At 41.5% G+C, this 18,151-nt stretch overlaps 1 protein-coding gene across 3 annotated transcripts; it reads right to left on the reverse strand.

Moving 5' to 3' along the window:
- Window positions 1–463: 463 nt before the first annotated feature.
- si:ch1073-396h14.1 (disintegrin and metalloproteinase domain-containing protein 10) lies at window positions 464–13,424 on the reverse strand. Of its 3 annotated transcripts, none has more exons than XM_049728313.2 (15): window positions 13,167–13,421; window positions 12,428–12,575; window positions 12,243–12,361; window positions 11,994–12,143; window positions 9,442–9,533; window positions 8,816–8,938; window positions 8,035–8,127; window positions 7,762–7,930; window positions 3,730–3,893; window positions 2,321–2,492; window positions 2,083–2,227; window positions 1,772–1,955; window positions 1,584–1,683; window positions 1,183–1,403; window positions 464–736 (listed from the first exon to the last, which is right to left on the reverse strand). In XM_049728313.2, exons 1-15 carry the CDS (start codon window positions 13,252–13,254, stop codon window positions 632–634), a joined length of 2,073 nt encoding a protein of 690 aa, XP_049584270.1. In that variant the 5' UTR covers window positions 13,255–13,421; the 3' UTR covers window positions 464–631. The 3 variants fall into 3 exon arrangements, with proteins under 3 accessions (XP_049584270.1, XP_049584262.1, XP_049584253.1); XM_049728305.2 differs by lacking the exon at window positions 464–736 and adding an exon at window positions 801–998 and having other exon boundaries at window positions 1,629–1,683; window positions 13,167–13,424; XM_049728296.2 differs by lacking the exon at window positions 464–736 and adding an exon at window positions 803–998 and having other exon boundaries at window positions 13,167–13,423.
- Window positions 13,425–18,151: the final 4,727 nt, after the last annotated feature.

Consider the following 18,151-nt stretch of genomic DNA (forward strand, 5'->3'; position numbering starts at 1 on the left):
TTTCCATAACACATGCTGTAACGTGAGAAGGCAATTCACATCGTCATGTATTGCCATAATATAGCCAAGAAAAATATCACTGATGACCTAAAGTTAGTGTGAAGATGGAATAATTTATGACCTATGACAGCATTTTGAATTTATTTTTTTATTATCTGTGATAGGCTAGTTAGCTCTGAAAAGCTTATCTACAATTGATTGCTTTGGGCTCCACCCACTGACCCGCGACTCTCATGGCGCGTCCTCGCCTGTGTGATGATTTCTTCCATTTCAGGTATATTTTAAGTGTTGAATAATGAAGAACATGACAAATTAATATATATACGTATAATTTTTGAGTGCTTTGAGCCGAATATAATCACGTGTTTGGAGATGCTAGCAAAAAATATCGCTAAGCTAACGTTAGCTTCTGACTGGCTAGCGGGTTGTGTTTATATGTAAATAAATTGCAGATGTCAGTTAATTCATTTAAATGCCATTTTAATATTTCATTATTTCAACTATTCAGTATTTTAGGGTGTAACAAAAGCAGCGTCTCCAAGGAAGTTTCTTGAAATGGAATTCTAGACATTTCGTGATGTGAAATGCCAGATAAATTAATGAAATTTGTTTGATATATCTTCAGGGTGAGTTAGTCCAAGTTTCTGGTGTCCAGAGTTTGACCACAAAGGCAGACAGTGCAGCTCATGACTGTAGACAGGGCCAGGATAGCCAACAAGATGGCCCACCAGTGAGCCTGTGGACACAAAAATCCAAATATTGCTGTTTGTGAGAGATCAGGAACCCCCACCACAAAAAAAACGAAAGTAACTACCACAAAATTCTGAAAATGAGTCAGCAAACAATTATGGTGAAAGTATAGGCGGGTTTCCATAAGAGAAGATTGTTTCCCCATCTACAGTGAAACGGCTCATTGAGGTGCTCTTAAATCCGGATGAGCATTCCAGATTTGTCACGCTGTCAAGAAGATCTAAAATCGCTACCTCGCACCCAAAAATCTAAGGAGAGATTAATGAAAGGACATTTAGCTGATGTGTTGAGCTGAGAAACACAAACTTCTAGCAAACATTTGCTGCTGTTTCTCGTCAGACCCAAATCTTTGGCCGATTTTCCCCCCTAAATATAAAATAAAATCTTATTCAGCAATATTGTGCCACTTTTGAAGGTCAACTTTCACACTACCTTCATCCACTCTCCCAGGTCTTCATATTCATCAAGGTTGAGGAAGGAGTTCTTCAACCTGGCGATGGGGCCGTCTGCGTCCAATAGGCGACAAACGTGGAATTTGTCGCAGTAGCCTTGGTTGCCCATGCATGGCGCCCCACCCACCAGGGGCAAAACCTTTTTCTGGAAGTGACGGGACAACACGGAGGAGGTGGTGCTTGCACATGTGTCCGGCTCACCTGCCATTGGAAATGCAATAGGATAAACAGACAGGTAAAGCAGATTTAACCCCGAAATAATTCTGTTATTTATGTTAGCTTAACGGAAAACAGCCCAAAGGGGGCTTCTATACAAATTGACACAAGCGGTAAGTATAGGAGTGTAAACATTTTTTTCGGGCAGAGGGGCATTGAGGTTACCGGGCTGCTGGCAGCACAAGAGGCATTTCTGCTTCTTGGAATCACCTGGACAATCACACTGCTCCAGGTTGTGTTTCACACATACAGACTCGGCACAGACCTGCAGGCCCCCCCCAAAAAAAATACAACAGTAAACAAACGCATAACTTTTGTTGGAGTTGAGTACAGATTTTTTTTTTCAGTCCCACCCCATTGAAGCAGACACGGGTCCCTTGACTGCAGAGGGTGAGGTTTTCTTTAGGGCTTGGATCGGGGCACAGTGCTGAGTGACCTGAACAATTGCTCTCCTTCTGACAGTCCGTTTCTTCGTCACAGGTTTGAAGTTCTGACTTGAAGCTGCACTCCTGACTGCAGCAAAGGCCTTGACTGGGACTAGAAAACAGGAGGCACGTGTCAGTTGCACAGATGCTACAAAGCAGGTATCCATTTTTTTTATGTCCAGTGAAAGCTCACTACAATTAAAATATTTTCTTGATTGCTTGTATTTTCATAAATGTACCTGCATACTTTGCCAGGCTTTAGGCGACACTGCACCCCTACTCGTTCTTTTGTGCTATAGCAGCAGAGGTCCGTGTAATTGTGTCCCACGTCACACTCCTCGCCTTCCTCCACTATCTGGTTACCGCATATGGGCGTATCACTGACTGGCCACAGGGGAAGCGCACGTGTAAATACCGTGACAATCCCGAGATAATATTTATAGTGACTCACGCTTGGATATGTGAACACGTGCTCACCCACAAAGCAATCGTCCTTCTTGAGGCGCAGCAGCTCGTTAATGTGTTCAACGCTGCAGGTGGATAGTTTGTCGTTGTTTTCACGCACTTTGTCCGTGGCTTCGGGAAACATCAGGTAGCGGCCATTTCCGCCGGAAGAGCCCAGGCTGCCACAATTAGAGCCTTCATCGTGCTATTCAAATACATACAGTAGAAAAAATAAATCCCACCTCTGCACTCAGGGCCAACGACGAGGCGCTCTAAAGCTGCCACGCCAGCAGACTATGTAAAGATGCATATTTGAGGTGCAGGCATAGCTAGCTAGCTAAAGGCACATTGCAATCGTGACATTGACCGCCATGGAGCTGTTATCACGTAAGGAGTCGAGATAGCTTTAGAATGCGATGATGATGACCTTGGAGGAGCAGGGGAATGTCATGTTCTCTTGCTTTGTATAAGAAATGAACTGCTAATGCAATAGATACACAAAAAAATGGTAGTTTTTGTAAAAATGTATAAATTAGACCAACATTTAAAAAGTCAAATCAATTGTCCAGTTTTAATTGAAAAGGAAATAAATTGAATAATATATTAGTCTTCCATATCAGTATGAAACGTGTTAATCAAAGTCTTTACATTTAAAATGAGATCTTCTCAGTTGGGTGTTTACTCATTCCAGGTCTATTGTAATCATGCTCACGGAAGAGGCCAATTAAAGACGGAAACTGCGCTGTAATTAACTTGTAACCGCACTTCCTTTGAGTTCAACGATTTGCCCCATTTGGGAATTGGCTACAAAACAGACCCTTCCTAAAGTCTCTTTTTAGGTCTTCTATTGTGTATATTTGCAAGGATGAAAACGATGCACGGCAATCTGTGGATGGATTGATGGTTCCGTGTAAATAAAATGAAAGTTGAAAGGAGAAAGGACATAAACAAGGCTAATAGCTGTTTGGATTTAATTCCTATGACACGGTGACTCATGCGCATCCACGGTCAGGAAGTAACGATTCAAGGTTGACGTGGTAGAACTAATCAGCTCAGGAGTACCTCTGCGAGATTCTTTTTTTTTTCTCCATGGAAATGCCCTAAAGGGAGGCCCTGGGTGAAAAGACGCATTTAGCAGAGTGAAAAGGCTTGTGGCTGTTTGCAGTTACAACACATAGAAGTGTATACACATGCAACCGGTGGGTGCACAGAGGCTGTTTTTTGTCATGGTGATTTTGCTGGTGATGGCAGCTCCGAAAAGGAATTCCCTAAAGCTGGTAAACATGCTTATAGTAGTCCAACACAAAGACACGTATGGAGAAAAGTTTTTTTGTGAGACAGGAAGCGGCACTGAGGCTTTTCTGACATTTTGTTACTTGGGCGTTTGGCGCCATGTAGTGGACAAGAATAATTTTGTATCGTAAGACAGAAAAGCGACTGACCGGAGCTCCGAGACTGTGTCCGAGTTCGTGAGCGAGGGTCAACTGGACGTGGCGAGGAGGAAGGAACTGTCCGTAGTTCTGAATCGTGACCAGACCCGTGTTCAGGGTGGAATGGCGGCCGTTAGAAAGGGTGGTGTACTGCGAACAGATTCCTCCCCAGTTACCTACGCACAAGAAGAAAGGAACGAACTGCTTTCATTTGAGTACAACGAATACAATTGGACTTCGTTTCAAATTGTTTGAAGGCTTTGAGGTCAAGGTCAGTCCCTCAAGTTCTTCCACATTATGCTTTGCACCGCATGGGACACAGTCACGCTGCCAACCAAAGTGTCTCCAAAAAGCTTTTGTCCATCAAGTGGACACTTCATGGACTTGAAATTGACAAGGCCCAACAGGACCACCGTAATGTACACACGTCATTGACAAGGTTGCATAACGAACCTTGTGCTACTGGAAATACATTCAACCATCAAGGCGCCTTTGCTTGCTCTGTTTATCAGTCTAAGCGGCCCGAAACGACAGTCAACATGTACACCTCAGCCCCCCCCCCCCACCTTCGGGTTTACGTAACACTCCTAAAAGAACAGCGGTGTGTTTACCAACAGCTGGTCATCATCACATGAATGCAACGTGGATCTGTGACGTCATTCAGGACTCGCTGTCCAGAAACGGATTGGTCAAAGGGGGCACCTATGAGAGCGCCGACTGATTGTGGGCGACATTATGTGACAGCATGACGCTTCCAAGGTTTTTGCAGAGGCAGCACGTGTCTGGAAACAATGAAACACTGATCTGTGAAGTCGTCTGACTTCCTGGATCAGAGCGTCCCTGATTATACGACTTTCCCAACATCTGGGTTAAAGCATAAAAATGTGTTTGAAGCAGGTGGGATAGCTAAAGCTAAGACGAGAAAAAATATGGTGGATCTTAACATAATAGTGAGTGGGTCTGGAATTGGTATAATAGTTAGCTAGCTTTGGCTATTTTGATTGCAGATAGTCGTAAACAATTCCGAAACTGTTTTTGACTTTGACCTTCAAGGTCCTTCATGCTGGACATTTTAAGTGGGCACTGAGCACCCCTAAAGGTCAGCTCCTGCAATTGCCTCCTTCAGTTCGTCCATCACGGCCTGCCATGTGCGGTTTAGGTTGCATTTTTTTTTTTTTTTTTTTTTGCTTTTATGTAACATATCTTACGCAACCTGACCTGTGGAATCCCTAATTTTGGGGGGGACGGAAAGTGTGTTTGCCTGTTAAAGATATTGCCATTTCAGAGAAATAGGAGTTTACCAGGTGTCATTGGGAACTGTGGGAACCAGCTGTGGGCATCTGGATCTCCCATTAGCATGTTTATGTGGGTGCCATTGTGATGGCTCCCCCCTACCCTATTCGAAAAACAATGACCGCAGAGGCGCCAAAAAGGAAGCAGCCAATGATCCTTCTCGAAGGTTTAATCAGTATACAATAATAGGCTCGTGCTCACAGTTAGAAGGCAAAAATGACTAATCTGGAATTCTACTATGCTTTCATCAAAAGTCCCCCCCCCCCCACGTTCTATCTCGCACGCCCACTAAAAGCCTCATTCAAGGAGCTGCGATTCCTAGAAGGAGTCCTGAAAGGCTTCCGTTGTGGATTTTGGCAGGTTGACCACATGAGGACATACGCCTTTTTTGTTCCCTTCTCCTACTCGTTCTGGTCACAGAAAAGAGTCAGGCTACTATTATTAGTCTGGTGGATAAACACACACTCTCCTCCAGAGCCCAACGACGACAACAACAACAAGTGCATGTATGTGAGCCAACGTCAGGAAACATGTCAGTGTTAGTAAAACATGACTCTTCTCTTGAGGCACATAAATATGTTTCACATTGTTCGGTACAAACAAGCTAACAATGGTGTAGGGGCTTTCCCCACCTCTAAAGTTCAACGACCTCTGCATTTAAATAAAGTATTCTTCATTGTAAAGTGCGTATACATTTCTAATGGAGACAGGATTTTTTTGTGCAATGGATTTTAATTCACTTTTTTTTTGTTCATTTGGACTCGCTTGACCGTGTGATGATAAGATGGATAGTTACCACAAAGCACACAAGTTTCAATGTCAAGGTTGTGCAGATTAGTCTTTCCAAGTAAGACATTATTTGGGCTTTGGGAAGGAGACAAATAAAAAAAATAAAAAATTAAGACATGTTTATTCTTCCAGTTGATTTATGGGACAAAAGGAACACAAGGATATTTTCCTTTTGAGTCTGCATCCAAAAATGTTCTCTGGGATTTGCCTGCGTGAGGCAATGATTAAAGGTTCAACAGATTATTCTCGCTTAACCGATGTCTAGCTAACTTTTTGGGAGATAATTGGCCCTCTTTCTAAGGTCGAGCCGACCTACTAAGAACAGGACGGCCTTCCCTCTAACTGGGAATGCGCCGTCACTACTTTCTTGAAACAAAGATTACGGCTTGAGCCTTCTATGAAAGTTAAATTCTCACTAGCAAATAAAAAAATAAAACTATTCCTAATATTGCTGTTGGTTTTAAGCAAAGATGGAATTTTACTGTGTTTATATAAACTGATATATGAAACTCGAGGAGTGTGTGTGATCGATGGGGGGTTGTGCGTGTGTGTGCGTCGATCGCACCCTGCTGTTGCTGTAATGGCGTCTCCGAGGCAATAAACTGGTGGAACTGGGTTAAGAGAGATACCGATTGGGTCGTCTGAGATCAAATACGATAGAAAACTCATTGAGTAGTCACATGGTGTTGAGAAGTCACAACAACCTCATCGGCCACAAATTTGTGCTCCTCACGTGAGACGTCACCATGGCGATCACATCGAATGGAATGTAGCCTCTGAGACGTCTGGGGGTGGTGTGTTCGGGCGTCAAAGGTTCATTGGCGCCTAATCACATGTCAGAGTGCTCTCACGCCCCCCTTGGTTAGCCAATCGAGAGCTGAGGATGACGAACAGGCAGGAAGAATCCGCTTATCGACACAATTGCCGCAATTCTCCAACTTCTTGCTGCATAACAATTAAACCACACGAGAAGCCTGCAGAATGTAAACTTTCATTTAAAAATGGTCTTTTCACCCCAAATTTTCTAATTATAATTTGGGGATTTTTTAGTGAAAGCCGAAGCAATTTTTATCATTTTTTTGCCTTCACATTTGAATTTTTTAATGGCCACAAGGGCCATGTTATTAGTAGGTGAGTTCAAATGTGTATATAAAATATGTAAAACAGTATTGCTTAATTAGATTTCCATGAATGGATTGAATTATTTTGTATTTATTATTTTATTGTATATTTTCAATCAAGAATACCCCAATTTTTTTATTTAATTAATATTATCTAAAAAATATTAAATGTAATCTCTCAAATCCTAATTTCAATCTTGCATTGAATGTTATAAAATTTTAAAAGTAGACTTAATATTTTATCTTGTCTTTGTAAATAGTAGTTTTAGTGTTGTTATTTATTGGCCCACTAGAATTCACCCGGCAACAGTGTTGAGGCATTTCCATATGTAAATAAGAAAAGGCTTCCTGATTGAGGAGTTCACTCACGTTTTGTTGTTGGTCCCTACAACCAAAACACGAATGAATTAAGAATTCTGGCACCTCTGTGAATTTCTTACAGCTCCTTTTGTCAGTACAACAAAACACAAGTGTAAATCTACACCTCGTAAAGTCCCAAGCTATGCTACTTAACAGATACATATAGGATCCATCAGACACTCCTACTTTCTGCTTTGTGCACATGACCTAAGAAGTCATATAGGCAATAAATCAGCAGAGCACCATGCAGAGATTCAAACACTGACGCAGAGCAGGCAAATATTATTTCACCTTTCAAGTCAAATATCTTGGTGAGAGAGTGGACTGGACACACAAATATCCAATTTCTGTTTGCTGCTTTTATTCCGACTGGAATTTTAATACCCCGGTATTGGGGAAAATCATGTGTCATTGATTTCAATCTGAAAAGACAATTATGTGATTATAAATTTAAATTAGGATGATCTGTGTTGCAACTCACCGGCCTTGCCCTCCCAGGCGAGTCCTAGTACTCCGCTGTAGTCTCGGTTGGTTAGCAGATACGACAGGCAAAAGTTGCCCCAGTTGTTTTCGGAGTAAAGACTCAATAGTTTCTCCGGGCCGATGTAGAGAGGAGTCAGAGGATCTGATATGTTCTCCTTCGTCATGACCTAAGCAGGATAGCAAATATGACGGAATATTTTCTTCCTCGTAAATCACATAGTGTAATTAAAACAGCATCTTGGGTTTGCATGATTCTGTTATATCTTCTTACAGTAAGGGATTTGACTTTAAAGTTGATCAGCTTGAGTCCATCGAACGCCACTTTGTCATATATGTCATTAACCGCTCGCATGTACGAGGCAACCTGGGAACAAACCACACAGTTATGTAAGGTCAAAACGTGAAACACGCTCACGTGTGACCGTCCGAATGTATATACGGGTGGGAGATACACTCCCAAAAAAAAAAAAGAACGTTGAACCGGCGGGGAGAATTTCCTTGACTGTAAATATTGACACCCTGGAAACAGGAGATGAAAGCAGGCCAGCAGCGATTGACAACCTTTTTGTCTATTTACACCTCTAGATCAAATCACGGGATCACTTACAGTGTATTTTGATAGTCCACCTTGCAAGATTCTGGCAAGGATCCAAGGACAACACACGTCTGTCTGTGTGTTTGATTGCTTGGTGTGGAAAGAATGTTAAGGAGGTCAATGGAGGAGATGCAAGAATAGACAACAGAGGGAGGTTTTGGTGACTAAAGACCAACTTGTTTGTTAGCTACATAGCATAACGAAAACTTTAGTGAAATTTGACGACTGAATTTAGATTCAGAAGTTTGTACGAAACCGATTTTGACAAAATGTCATCAGTCTATATGATTGAAGGATGACTTTGGTTGAAATGAGATGAGCCACTTCCATTTCTCGGGAACTAACATGGCTGTGTTCACACCCACAACGGCGCAGTATTTGCCAACATATGAAGAGCTTGCTTACAAGCACATTTTTAACTTTTAACTTCGCTAAGAACAAAGCGTACGACTGTCACCTGAGCCACAACAGCCTCCACCGACCCAAACTTGTTGAAGTAGCGGTGGTCAGCGGTGAGATGGATCAGGCAGCAAGTTTTAGCTTCGTCCAGCGTTCTCCTCGCACGGTTTGCTGCTGCCTCCTGTGGAACGCCGAGAGCAAGGGTCACATCGAGAACTTGTGGCGACAGGAACACAAGTTGAACTCTTCTTTTGGAAAAACATCTGCTAAGACCATTCCACAATGTCCAGTGACTGGAAATGATCTATGCAGCCAGGCATGTTGTTAAAAATGGAAACGTGTAAATGTTCCGGAAGCCATTGTTGAAAAAGGGACATGCGGGATACCCCACTAGTTGATGAACAATACGCTGGTTACCCTTTGGGAATTTTAATTAGTTGACTATGTTGACATAAGTCTACTGACATTTTCCCAAACAATCAAGGTTCTGGCATCCATTGGTCAAAGCCAGCTGCATTGCTCTTATTTTTGTACATACAAAGTAGTCAGAAACTTTCCTATGGAACGAGGTCCATTTTCACTTTTACTAAAGGTCAAACTAGTTACCGGTAACTTTCTGTGGTGGATTTTGGTTGACATTATGGTGTACGTGTGTTCAAAGGTCATAGGTGATGATTTTTCTACCTGATCAACAGGTTTGAGGCTTTGGGCCAGCGTCTTTAGATATCCGGCACCACAAAATCCAGAATCCAGTCCATTTCCTCTAGTTGGTAAAACTACATAAAACAAGCATGGATGTCATCAGGATGCAAAGATAATTTCACTTTCACCAGTGCACGTTTCATTGTTTGTTAAGAGTCATCAGAATTAGAGGCTATAAAAAGTTTACACACCCCAGGATCAAATTCCAGGCTCTTGTGGTATATAATAAAAACTGACTCATAACCTGTAAAACTCAAATGAAAACAAAAAGCAAGTATTTTGAAAGGGGAAGTTGTTCACTCCACAAAACTAGGAATCGACTCAATAAAACTGGAAATGAAATAAGCACAAAATGTTTCGTTTTGACTAAGGTCACTTCGATAGTGTACCAATCAACTAATCCAAATACTCCAGCATCCTGAAGTCATAAAAGTTGTCAATGCTTTGGCCAAGTACAACCAAGAATTGTCGGAAGAGAACATAGAGACAAGCTTCTTCCTTGTACACATTGTACCCAAGCCATTAAACATACAGGAAGTGTCGGGTTAATGGTTACATTAAATACTGGAAGTGTTTTCCAATCTTTATTGAGCCAAATTGGATATTTTACATTAGAAAAAAAATCTCATGTTTTAATCCATTGAAGCAAATCAAGTATTTTCTCCACCTCTGCGTCAAACACTAAAAAAAAAAATCGACAGTTTAAAAAATATGCCTTCCCAGAGGGCTGTCTGGTCAAGTTGGGTGATGGATTTGATTTCATTGGAACAGATTAGCAACACATTTCCTAATGCACGTCTGCTTTGTTCACATGAGAGTCATTGCATTCGTACGCCTTTCTAAATCATGTTGCACAGGCCAAGTCAGGCTAAAGGCTCCACAATAGTGTACAAGGTCTGCTCCATCTCTTGCAGCATTCAGTCAAGACAAATAGCTCCAAATTCCTCTCGATGCTATTGAGTCACATGACCTCAAATCACTTTCACATGTTGACTGCAGTAGGACAAGAGAGGCCATGTTTTGTCAATTCACCGGTGACCCATGAGAACTTCAAGATGTGAGCCGCCACACACACTCGGAGAGGCAACAATTAGTTTAATACTGGAAGGTATTTTCTGACAAATCTGCTATACTCATGTTTTCTCACTTGCACTTGGCTTCCAAAACCTCAGTGATACATTTTTGGATTTGTTTGCACTCGAGATTTACAGTAGAGGGACTGTATGCGGTGTGATTAAAACCCAAATGCACATACTTAGTCCCTGAAGAACTGTGCTTTCCAAGAATCCCACAAATGCAACATATCGGTATTTTAAGCTACACTGATGGCGTTCGCATTTTGCAACACCAACAAGAGTTCAGCCATGGTTGACGGTCATATATCTCAAATCATTGGCTTGTCAAAAAGGACTACAGTTATGAAGAATCAAAGAGGTGGAAATGATTCATAGGCAGTTGCAGCCAATAATTAACAGCTTTGGCTCAACCACGTCCAAATTTAGGCTCGAGAGAATGACAGACTCAGCAGAAAGTGAGGCCAGAGTAATCAGGCTGCCCCATGACAGAAATATGGCTGCACTGTTATTAAAATGTTCATATTAATCTCTAAAGGCATTAATAAATAGTCAAGCATTCATAGAGGTCCAAGATATTAATATACTTTATATATGTAGTATGCAAACTCCACACAGGAAGGCCAAAGCCGAGATTCAAACCACAAACCTCAGAACTGTGAGGCAGAAGAGCTAACCGCCCAACCACCGTGCTGCTTGTGCTTAATCAATTAAATCTCTATTTGCGACTATCTGCAGGTGATCTCATGACATCACCCATCTCGGGGGAGACCACCTCCTAAAAGGCCTTTGTTATTCCCAGACGGCATCCACAGAATTTGGGAATACACGTCACACCTGAGGAATAATTCCCTCGTGTCCAAATATAAACTCAGGATCGAAACATCTCGAGCCGAATTGTTTTTGCCTTTCCTGAGAGATAACATGGCCTGTGGATGAAAGTGCCGGATGTTGTCATTTTGTTAAAGGTTTTGTCTGAGAGGATATGAAGCAAGACCACGCGTGCTTCCATTCAAACATGCGGGGAATTTGGCCATGCTTTCTTGGAAAAAGCAACATCCCAGACAAAAGACAAAATAAAACACATGTAAAAGCTACTTCCACTTTTTTGGGGGGTTTCCTTCTCACACCCCTCCTCCTCTTCAGTATCACACCATTTTCATTTTAAGGGGCTCCTCACTCCCTCCTGCCATGAGATTAATCTGATTCCATGACCTCAAGTTAACCAGCCTACAATGCATTCTGGAGTTTGAGCTTGCTGCCAAGATGCAAATCTAATTCTGAACGAGAGCTAGTGTAGCGTAGAATTTTTTTTTTCACAGGGAGCAGCACAATGAAACATAAAATTTCATTATTTAAATTCTATTCAATTATGTAATGAAATTTTAGAAAGTACTAAAGTGGTGTATCTTATTCAAAACACATTGCCGTTATCCGATACATGTGTATAATTTTTCTTACCCATGTCATCCTCACGATAGATGATGGAGTGGTGGTCGCTGATGTTGTACCTGTGAGCCGCTTCCACGTGATAAATGACGTTGTCGGCGTGGATACTTCCTTCAAACTGACCCCGTAACACGGATCCATGACAGGCTGAGTCGTGTTCCCCTGAAAAGAGGTAGTTGAAAGATACAGCAAGGTCAGCTCGATTCTCTTCCGTCCCACAGGAGCACCTTCACACACATATACACAACACACACAATTTACCCTCCAGTGTTCCGGAATATAAGTGGGAGAGGTCGGCACCTGTGGCGCCACGCTCGCTGACCACCTTGAAGTCACTCGAGAAGGACCCGGCGTTTCGTCTCAGACGCAATCGGAAAGTTCTAAAAGAAAAATAATCGCAAATTGCATTCTCACTGCAGTATATATATTTTTTTTTTATTCCAAACCTGTGAAAAGCAGTGAAGTCCAAATCCAGCATGTGTTGCTGAGATTGTGCATCCCTGCGGGCTCGCAGATGTTTTTTGTGGAGGTCCTCCCTGTCGTATGATAGCCCCTCAAAATGTTTTATGTACGGGCTGATGGAGCTCGCGTCGCCTGGCAGAAATATAAATATTGCGCAATTGTGCGTTGTACGTGTATTTACATGCTATTTACACATACAACCCGCAACTGGTGTTTAAATATGAGTATGTATTTGTATTTTTCCTCAGCAATTATGAAATCACTTGATCCAAATCACCTACTGTTGCAAGTTTTTTTTTGTACTGATGACTCAAAAAAAAAAAAACGCAAACAGTACAAAAATACACCCAGTACAAAAATAGAATAACAGCCAAAGAAAGGCAAGAGGCAATTTCCCGCACACATCCACTTCTGCTTTACACAAAAATGATGACCAAAATTCTGAATGAATGTCACAAAGGGTCATAATATAATTTTAGTACTTTTACTTCTGCTTTAATGATGTATGGAAGCACTGACATTTTTGAAAGTGAAAGGCCTCTTAATCCGCCGCAAGAAAACACAAATGTCACCAGCTGCTTTTGTATTGCGGACTGTGACATTCCTTAAAGTTCAAGCCAACCGGACCGAGAGTAGGCAACACACACGTGCTCACGTCAAGCTATAAACAAGACCGCTCCTTCACACACAAACACTAATCTGTACATTCCTGCGACACACTACCTGTAATCCGCTCTTGACTGTCGACTAACAAAAACAACAGGCAGCAAAGTTGAGCCCTCATGATGGCCTCATGAGACAGACAGGTCATTTTGTCTCTCTTTTTAATTCAGCTTCGTTCTCCTCTTGAGTCTCTTCGACCTCACGTCTCCTTTTTCTTCTTTTTCATCCCGAGCGGACTCGAACGCACGGTTGTCCCGTTTTGTGGAATGCGGCTCGTCGGAGAGTTGAAGTCGTGTAATGGAGAGGCGTATTCAGACATGCAGGTGTATTTTGAGAACGATTACCAAACAGAAAATGTGATGGGGGGAAAAGTATTCGCAATCAAGTTGTGACCTGAAGCTAAACTCAGTGCGGCTTATTGAGCAAGTGGGATTTAAGCGAGTGTTGTCAATGAGCAGTTTAACACAATGGAACATTTAAAAGCTTACCTCAATTGCTTTTGTGTGGTTTTTATTCAGAGCTTGAATGCATCCAAAGTGGGTACAAGTTGGCGGTCAACCAAAATGGTTTACAAGAATACACTACAAATCTTTAATCATCATCATTCAGGATCCAAAATGACATATCGAACTCTATGCTGGTTAGAACGAAAATGCAAATTAGATTTTTGAATTTTAAAGTTCATCTATTACAGGATTGATATATATTTCAAAATGTTGAACTCTTCCCTGGTTTTGCTAAATTTAGTCTAAAAGTATCTATAAATCACAGGAAGTCTTAAAATGATCAGTGTGTAGGTGGTTATGAGCTCACTCCAAAATAAGGAACGATTTGAACTCGAAGTAAGGTACACTAGGGCAAATGTGCTCCTTTTTGAAGTCATCAACTTTGCCATCGTGTTATTTCGGCACAAAGGCTTTAAATCAGAGTTATCCAAACATTTTGGTTAAAGGCTCGTATACAGAAAAAATAAAGGCGTGTGAAGCAGCTGCTTCTCCAGGCGGGATCTTTGGCTTGCTTTAACAGATGCTATACGTTCCAAAAACTAAAGCACACTCATGTGCTTTTCACTTTCTATTCAGCAAAAGATACCTGACCTATATAAAAATTAGCATTACATGTGATGTCAGGAAGTTCGTGAACCCAAGCAACTAATTTGTTAAACCTTAATTGGTCATATTTTAAACCCCAAAATTGTCAACTAATAGCCCACTGTAGTTTGGACAGCCCTGCCTGTCATTGTTGATTAATGAGCTAAGTCAAGGAATGTGCAAAGTCAAATGGATCATAAACCTAATTTCCAAATTTAGCACGAGGCGAAGGATGAAGCCAAATTACATAACATAACATACAGCTCGGATGACTGCAACCAAAATTTGTTCCGGAGAACTTCTTGGCCATAAGATACGTCCTACACGCAACATACTACAAGGCCTACTTCCCTCAACATGTCAATGTTTTACACAAACTCCTTTCCCACCCACCCAAAAAAAAAAAAACCCTACCCCCAATCCCCCCCAATCAATCATTCACTGAACAACCCCTCCCCCGGAAAACTCTGTTGCTCACTTATTGGCCAGTTGAGGATCACCCGAACCTGAGTCAATGGCGTCACCAGCTAGGACACGCCCACAACAGCGCACCCCCCCGCCACTGAATAACAGGCAGACATTCCCCATATGGATTCTTGCAACTGTATCCTTTTAGCCCATAACTTTAAGGCGCAATGAGTCACGTTATAACAAACATATGTTGAACGAAATACATCCTTGAAGACCTCAAATGCTTTATGCAAGACTTGTGATCAAAACCTGCACTTAGTAACCTTTTTATGGTGTCCCTTCAAAAAGTCACTTCAGGACATTGACCTTAAATGGTCACGTGACCATAACTTTCTTTTACAATGGGTTTCAATAGCGAATCTTTAAAACTGATACAACTCAGCCAGATGAAACCATTCAAGAGCTGCTGGAGTCTCACGAACTCTACAAAATGGTGCTATTGCATTCCGGACAAAAGATCACAAGGATAATTAGTACGCCCGCAGCTTTCATTGGCTCTCAGAGAGTTCATAAACTAATGGGAATGATCCGATCCCACCATTTTTTTTGCCGACTGGGCTCTCGGTTAGGTTAACCCCTTCCCAAAGTTGACCCACTTCACCAAATGGCAGAGGCCTTCCTTTTCTGCACACTATACAACCCACACAATGAGCGCATTGTATTATTTAAAGTGTTGACGTAAATACAAGCTGATGTGATTGTTGATGAGACACTAAAACACATTTTAACACCTTCAGAAGAACATGTTAGCTAGCATGACCCTAATTTGTTTTTAATGAACGTGATTGCAAACATGGATTCATCAACCATGCAAGATTAGAATTCCTATGAGCGATTTTCAACCTAGTGCAATAGCTCCCCCTACTGGATTCAATATGAAACTGCTGCAAAATTGGATCGACAATCTTATAATTGTGAATGAGGCTTATTTAGCGACATGATGCGTTTAATTGCAACTCCAGTGCTTAATTGTAATTATTTCTGTAAATTTTAAAAGACATGTCAGCATCTTTTAAATTCAAGGCTGTGCCCGAGGCAGCTCCCCAAAACATCTGTTCGGACAGGGTCACATGTTCCATAATCAAATGCTATCAGTCTGTTGAGGAACATCCTCTTCCTGCGAAACAACGATTAGCGTAATCTTCATTTGATATGAACGAAAGCGGCCTTGACACGAAAGGAACCATGACTCAGCGTTCAATCTCGTGTTGGAATTTTGCCATCTTTATAAGTCTTAAAAGGTGAATCATAAAATAATCTTTCCATTATTGCGCTTAATTTTTAACACATACTATTTATTAGTAACATGGAGAAGTGGCTCTCCTAAAGCTCTAAATAAGTGCATCTCAATAACTTATATATTTAGTTTATTCACTGCATTTCACTAGTACACTTTAAAAAGAAGCGAAATAATGTAATAATATATTTCATATAGTTTTTAAAAGTATTCAAAAAAATCATGAAATATTTCGCTCTCTTTGACAGCAACTATAAATAATATCGCATATAAGGTCCACTTGAAGTACAGAAAAAAAAATGCTTGATCATTGCTAATATATTCAGCAACATCATGTTCTCGTCTGCGTGGATTGCAAAACCATGACATGTCTCTTGTATCCATAAGAGAGCGCCATTGGCATGTTTTATTGACGACTGGCTGACAGCTCGCTAAGCCGCTTCAAAAAGAAATCAGGAGGAAATGGGTGTGACCACAAAAGAGGAATAGAAAAGGCAAAACTGAGCGAAGCATTCGAGTAAATGAGATGATATGTATTAAAAAAATGGACTGCATCATTGAAAGTAATGACACATAGTTTGCGTTTTGTTTATACCGCTGATGATAAATGACATCCGGAGTGCCGCAGGGCAAGAAGAGAGTTCGGCTGTACGACCAAAGCTTTTATCAAGAGGACCACTGACCAGGTCCTCCACTGACTTCAAGTCCAGGAAGCAAATTTAGGCTCAAGTCAATGCAGCTGAAGCTTTTTGTTTGGTTGCGTGACTTCAAGATGATGGTGACGGCAGTACCTATTAACGGTTGACATTGCCAGCGGCCAATCAGCAAAGCGGACAACGTCACACATTCTTCTTCTATGAGCTCTTTAAGTGCAGCGGTGAGATAACCTCTGCAGCATGGCTTTCTTCAAGTGGCAGTTTGTCCAGTTTGAGCGCTGTAAAAATAGAAATGACATGAGATACAATGACAGTACTGTTAACTGTTTACTACTACTAAAGCTCAGACCTCCATTGGGGCCAAACAATAGCACAAAGTGAAAAAAAAAAGCCTACAAGAACAACTGAACTTTATTTTGGGTAAATCACTTTTTAAATCATGTGTCACCATTCAACATTAATTTAAATTCCGAATAGAGCAACATCCATAGTTATACAGTAAGAGGGTGTGCACACTTTATCTTGCCCCCCCCCCCCATGGAGGAAACACACAAGGGTCTATTTCCCACAACCTTGTTAATGAGTCAGCAAGACACAGTAGGTCACGTAGTTATAAAACCACAACGACCTCTAAAGAGCTATAAACTTTCTCAACTGGAAACGTACAAAAATATCACTAACCACACGTGTAAAATCGACTGCCCTCGTCATGTTTAATTGATATTTGCTTTCTCCATTCATATTATTTACTGTACTTATTTTATCCCCCACAGTTTGAAATGCGGCAATACCTTTGGAGCATTCCCTGGACAATGTAGTTTTGGGGACTTTTCATTTTTACCTTAAAAGGCCATGTGGAGTGGAGTGCTAGTTTCCTGTGGGAGGGCTTTCCTCTCTCTCTCTCTCTTTCTCTCTCTCTCGCTCTTCACGTTGGAGCTGCGGGCCAAGCCCATCATCATCCTCTCGCCTTACCCTGACCGCCTCAGTTCCTCCCAACACACGCACGCACACACACAAACTTCCCTTTTACGTTCCCACAACAGTTGTGAAATCCAGCTCAGGCCAGATGTACATAGTATGAGTGTTTGTCTGTGTGTGTGTGACTACCCCACACAAACACACACTCCTCACCCCTCCCTCACATAACAGGAGGTGAACGTGCGGTCATGCACAAGGTAACAAGAGACGCTCTGGAATGGAGTCCAGAGTAGCTAGGACATGAGGAAGAGAGGAAAGGGATGTGAGGAATTAAAGTCTGGGAATTAGAACAGGAAAAGGAAGTTTGGTGTTGTGATAGTGAATGTGATTTTTTTTTCATTCTACTGAAGTGCAATTCATCGAGACACTGGTCAGTTGTACGAGAGGCGGATATTTACATATGTCTCATATTTGGAGAAGTATTTCTCTCGAAATGATTTTCCCATATCAAATGGTGATAAATTATGAGAAGATAAAAAATGTTTGCAGAACATCAGAGAGTCAAGTACCAACCTGGTGGACAAACTGTTCTTTTGACTATGTGGGCAATGTGTCCTCTTGTTGATAAGAGGGTGCAAACAGTTAAATCTGAACCTTCTAGCCTTGAATCAT

Source organism: Syngnathus scovelli, chromosome 10, assembly GCF_024217435.2.
Source record: "Syngnathus scovelli strain Florida chromosome 10, RoL_Ssco_1.2, whole genome shotgun sequence".
Classification (NCBI taxonomy): Eukaryota; Metazoa; Chordata; class Actinopteri; order Syngnathiformes; family Syngnathidae; genus Syngnathus; species Syngnathus scovelli.

Bases quoted from the DNA above. Each gene is read 5' to 3' on its own strand.
- si:ch1073-396h14.1 (XM_049728296.2), bottom strand. From the start codon at position 13,254: ATGACCTGTCTGTCTCATGAGGCCATCATGAGGGCTCAACTTTGCTGC. The intron at 12,144-12,242 runs GTAAATTGTGTG...ACCTCTTTTCAG, and splicing joins ATATTCCGGAACACTGGAGG to GGGAACACGACTCAGCCTGT. The intron at 1,956-2,082 runs GTACATTTATGA...CCTGTTTTCTAG, and splicing joins AAGCCTGGCAAAGTATGCAG to TCCCAGTCAAGGCCTTTGCT.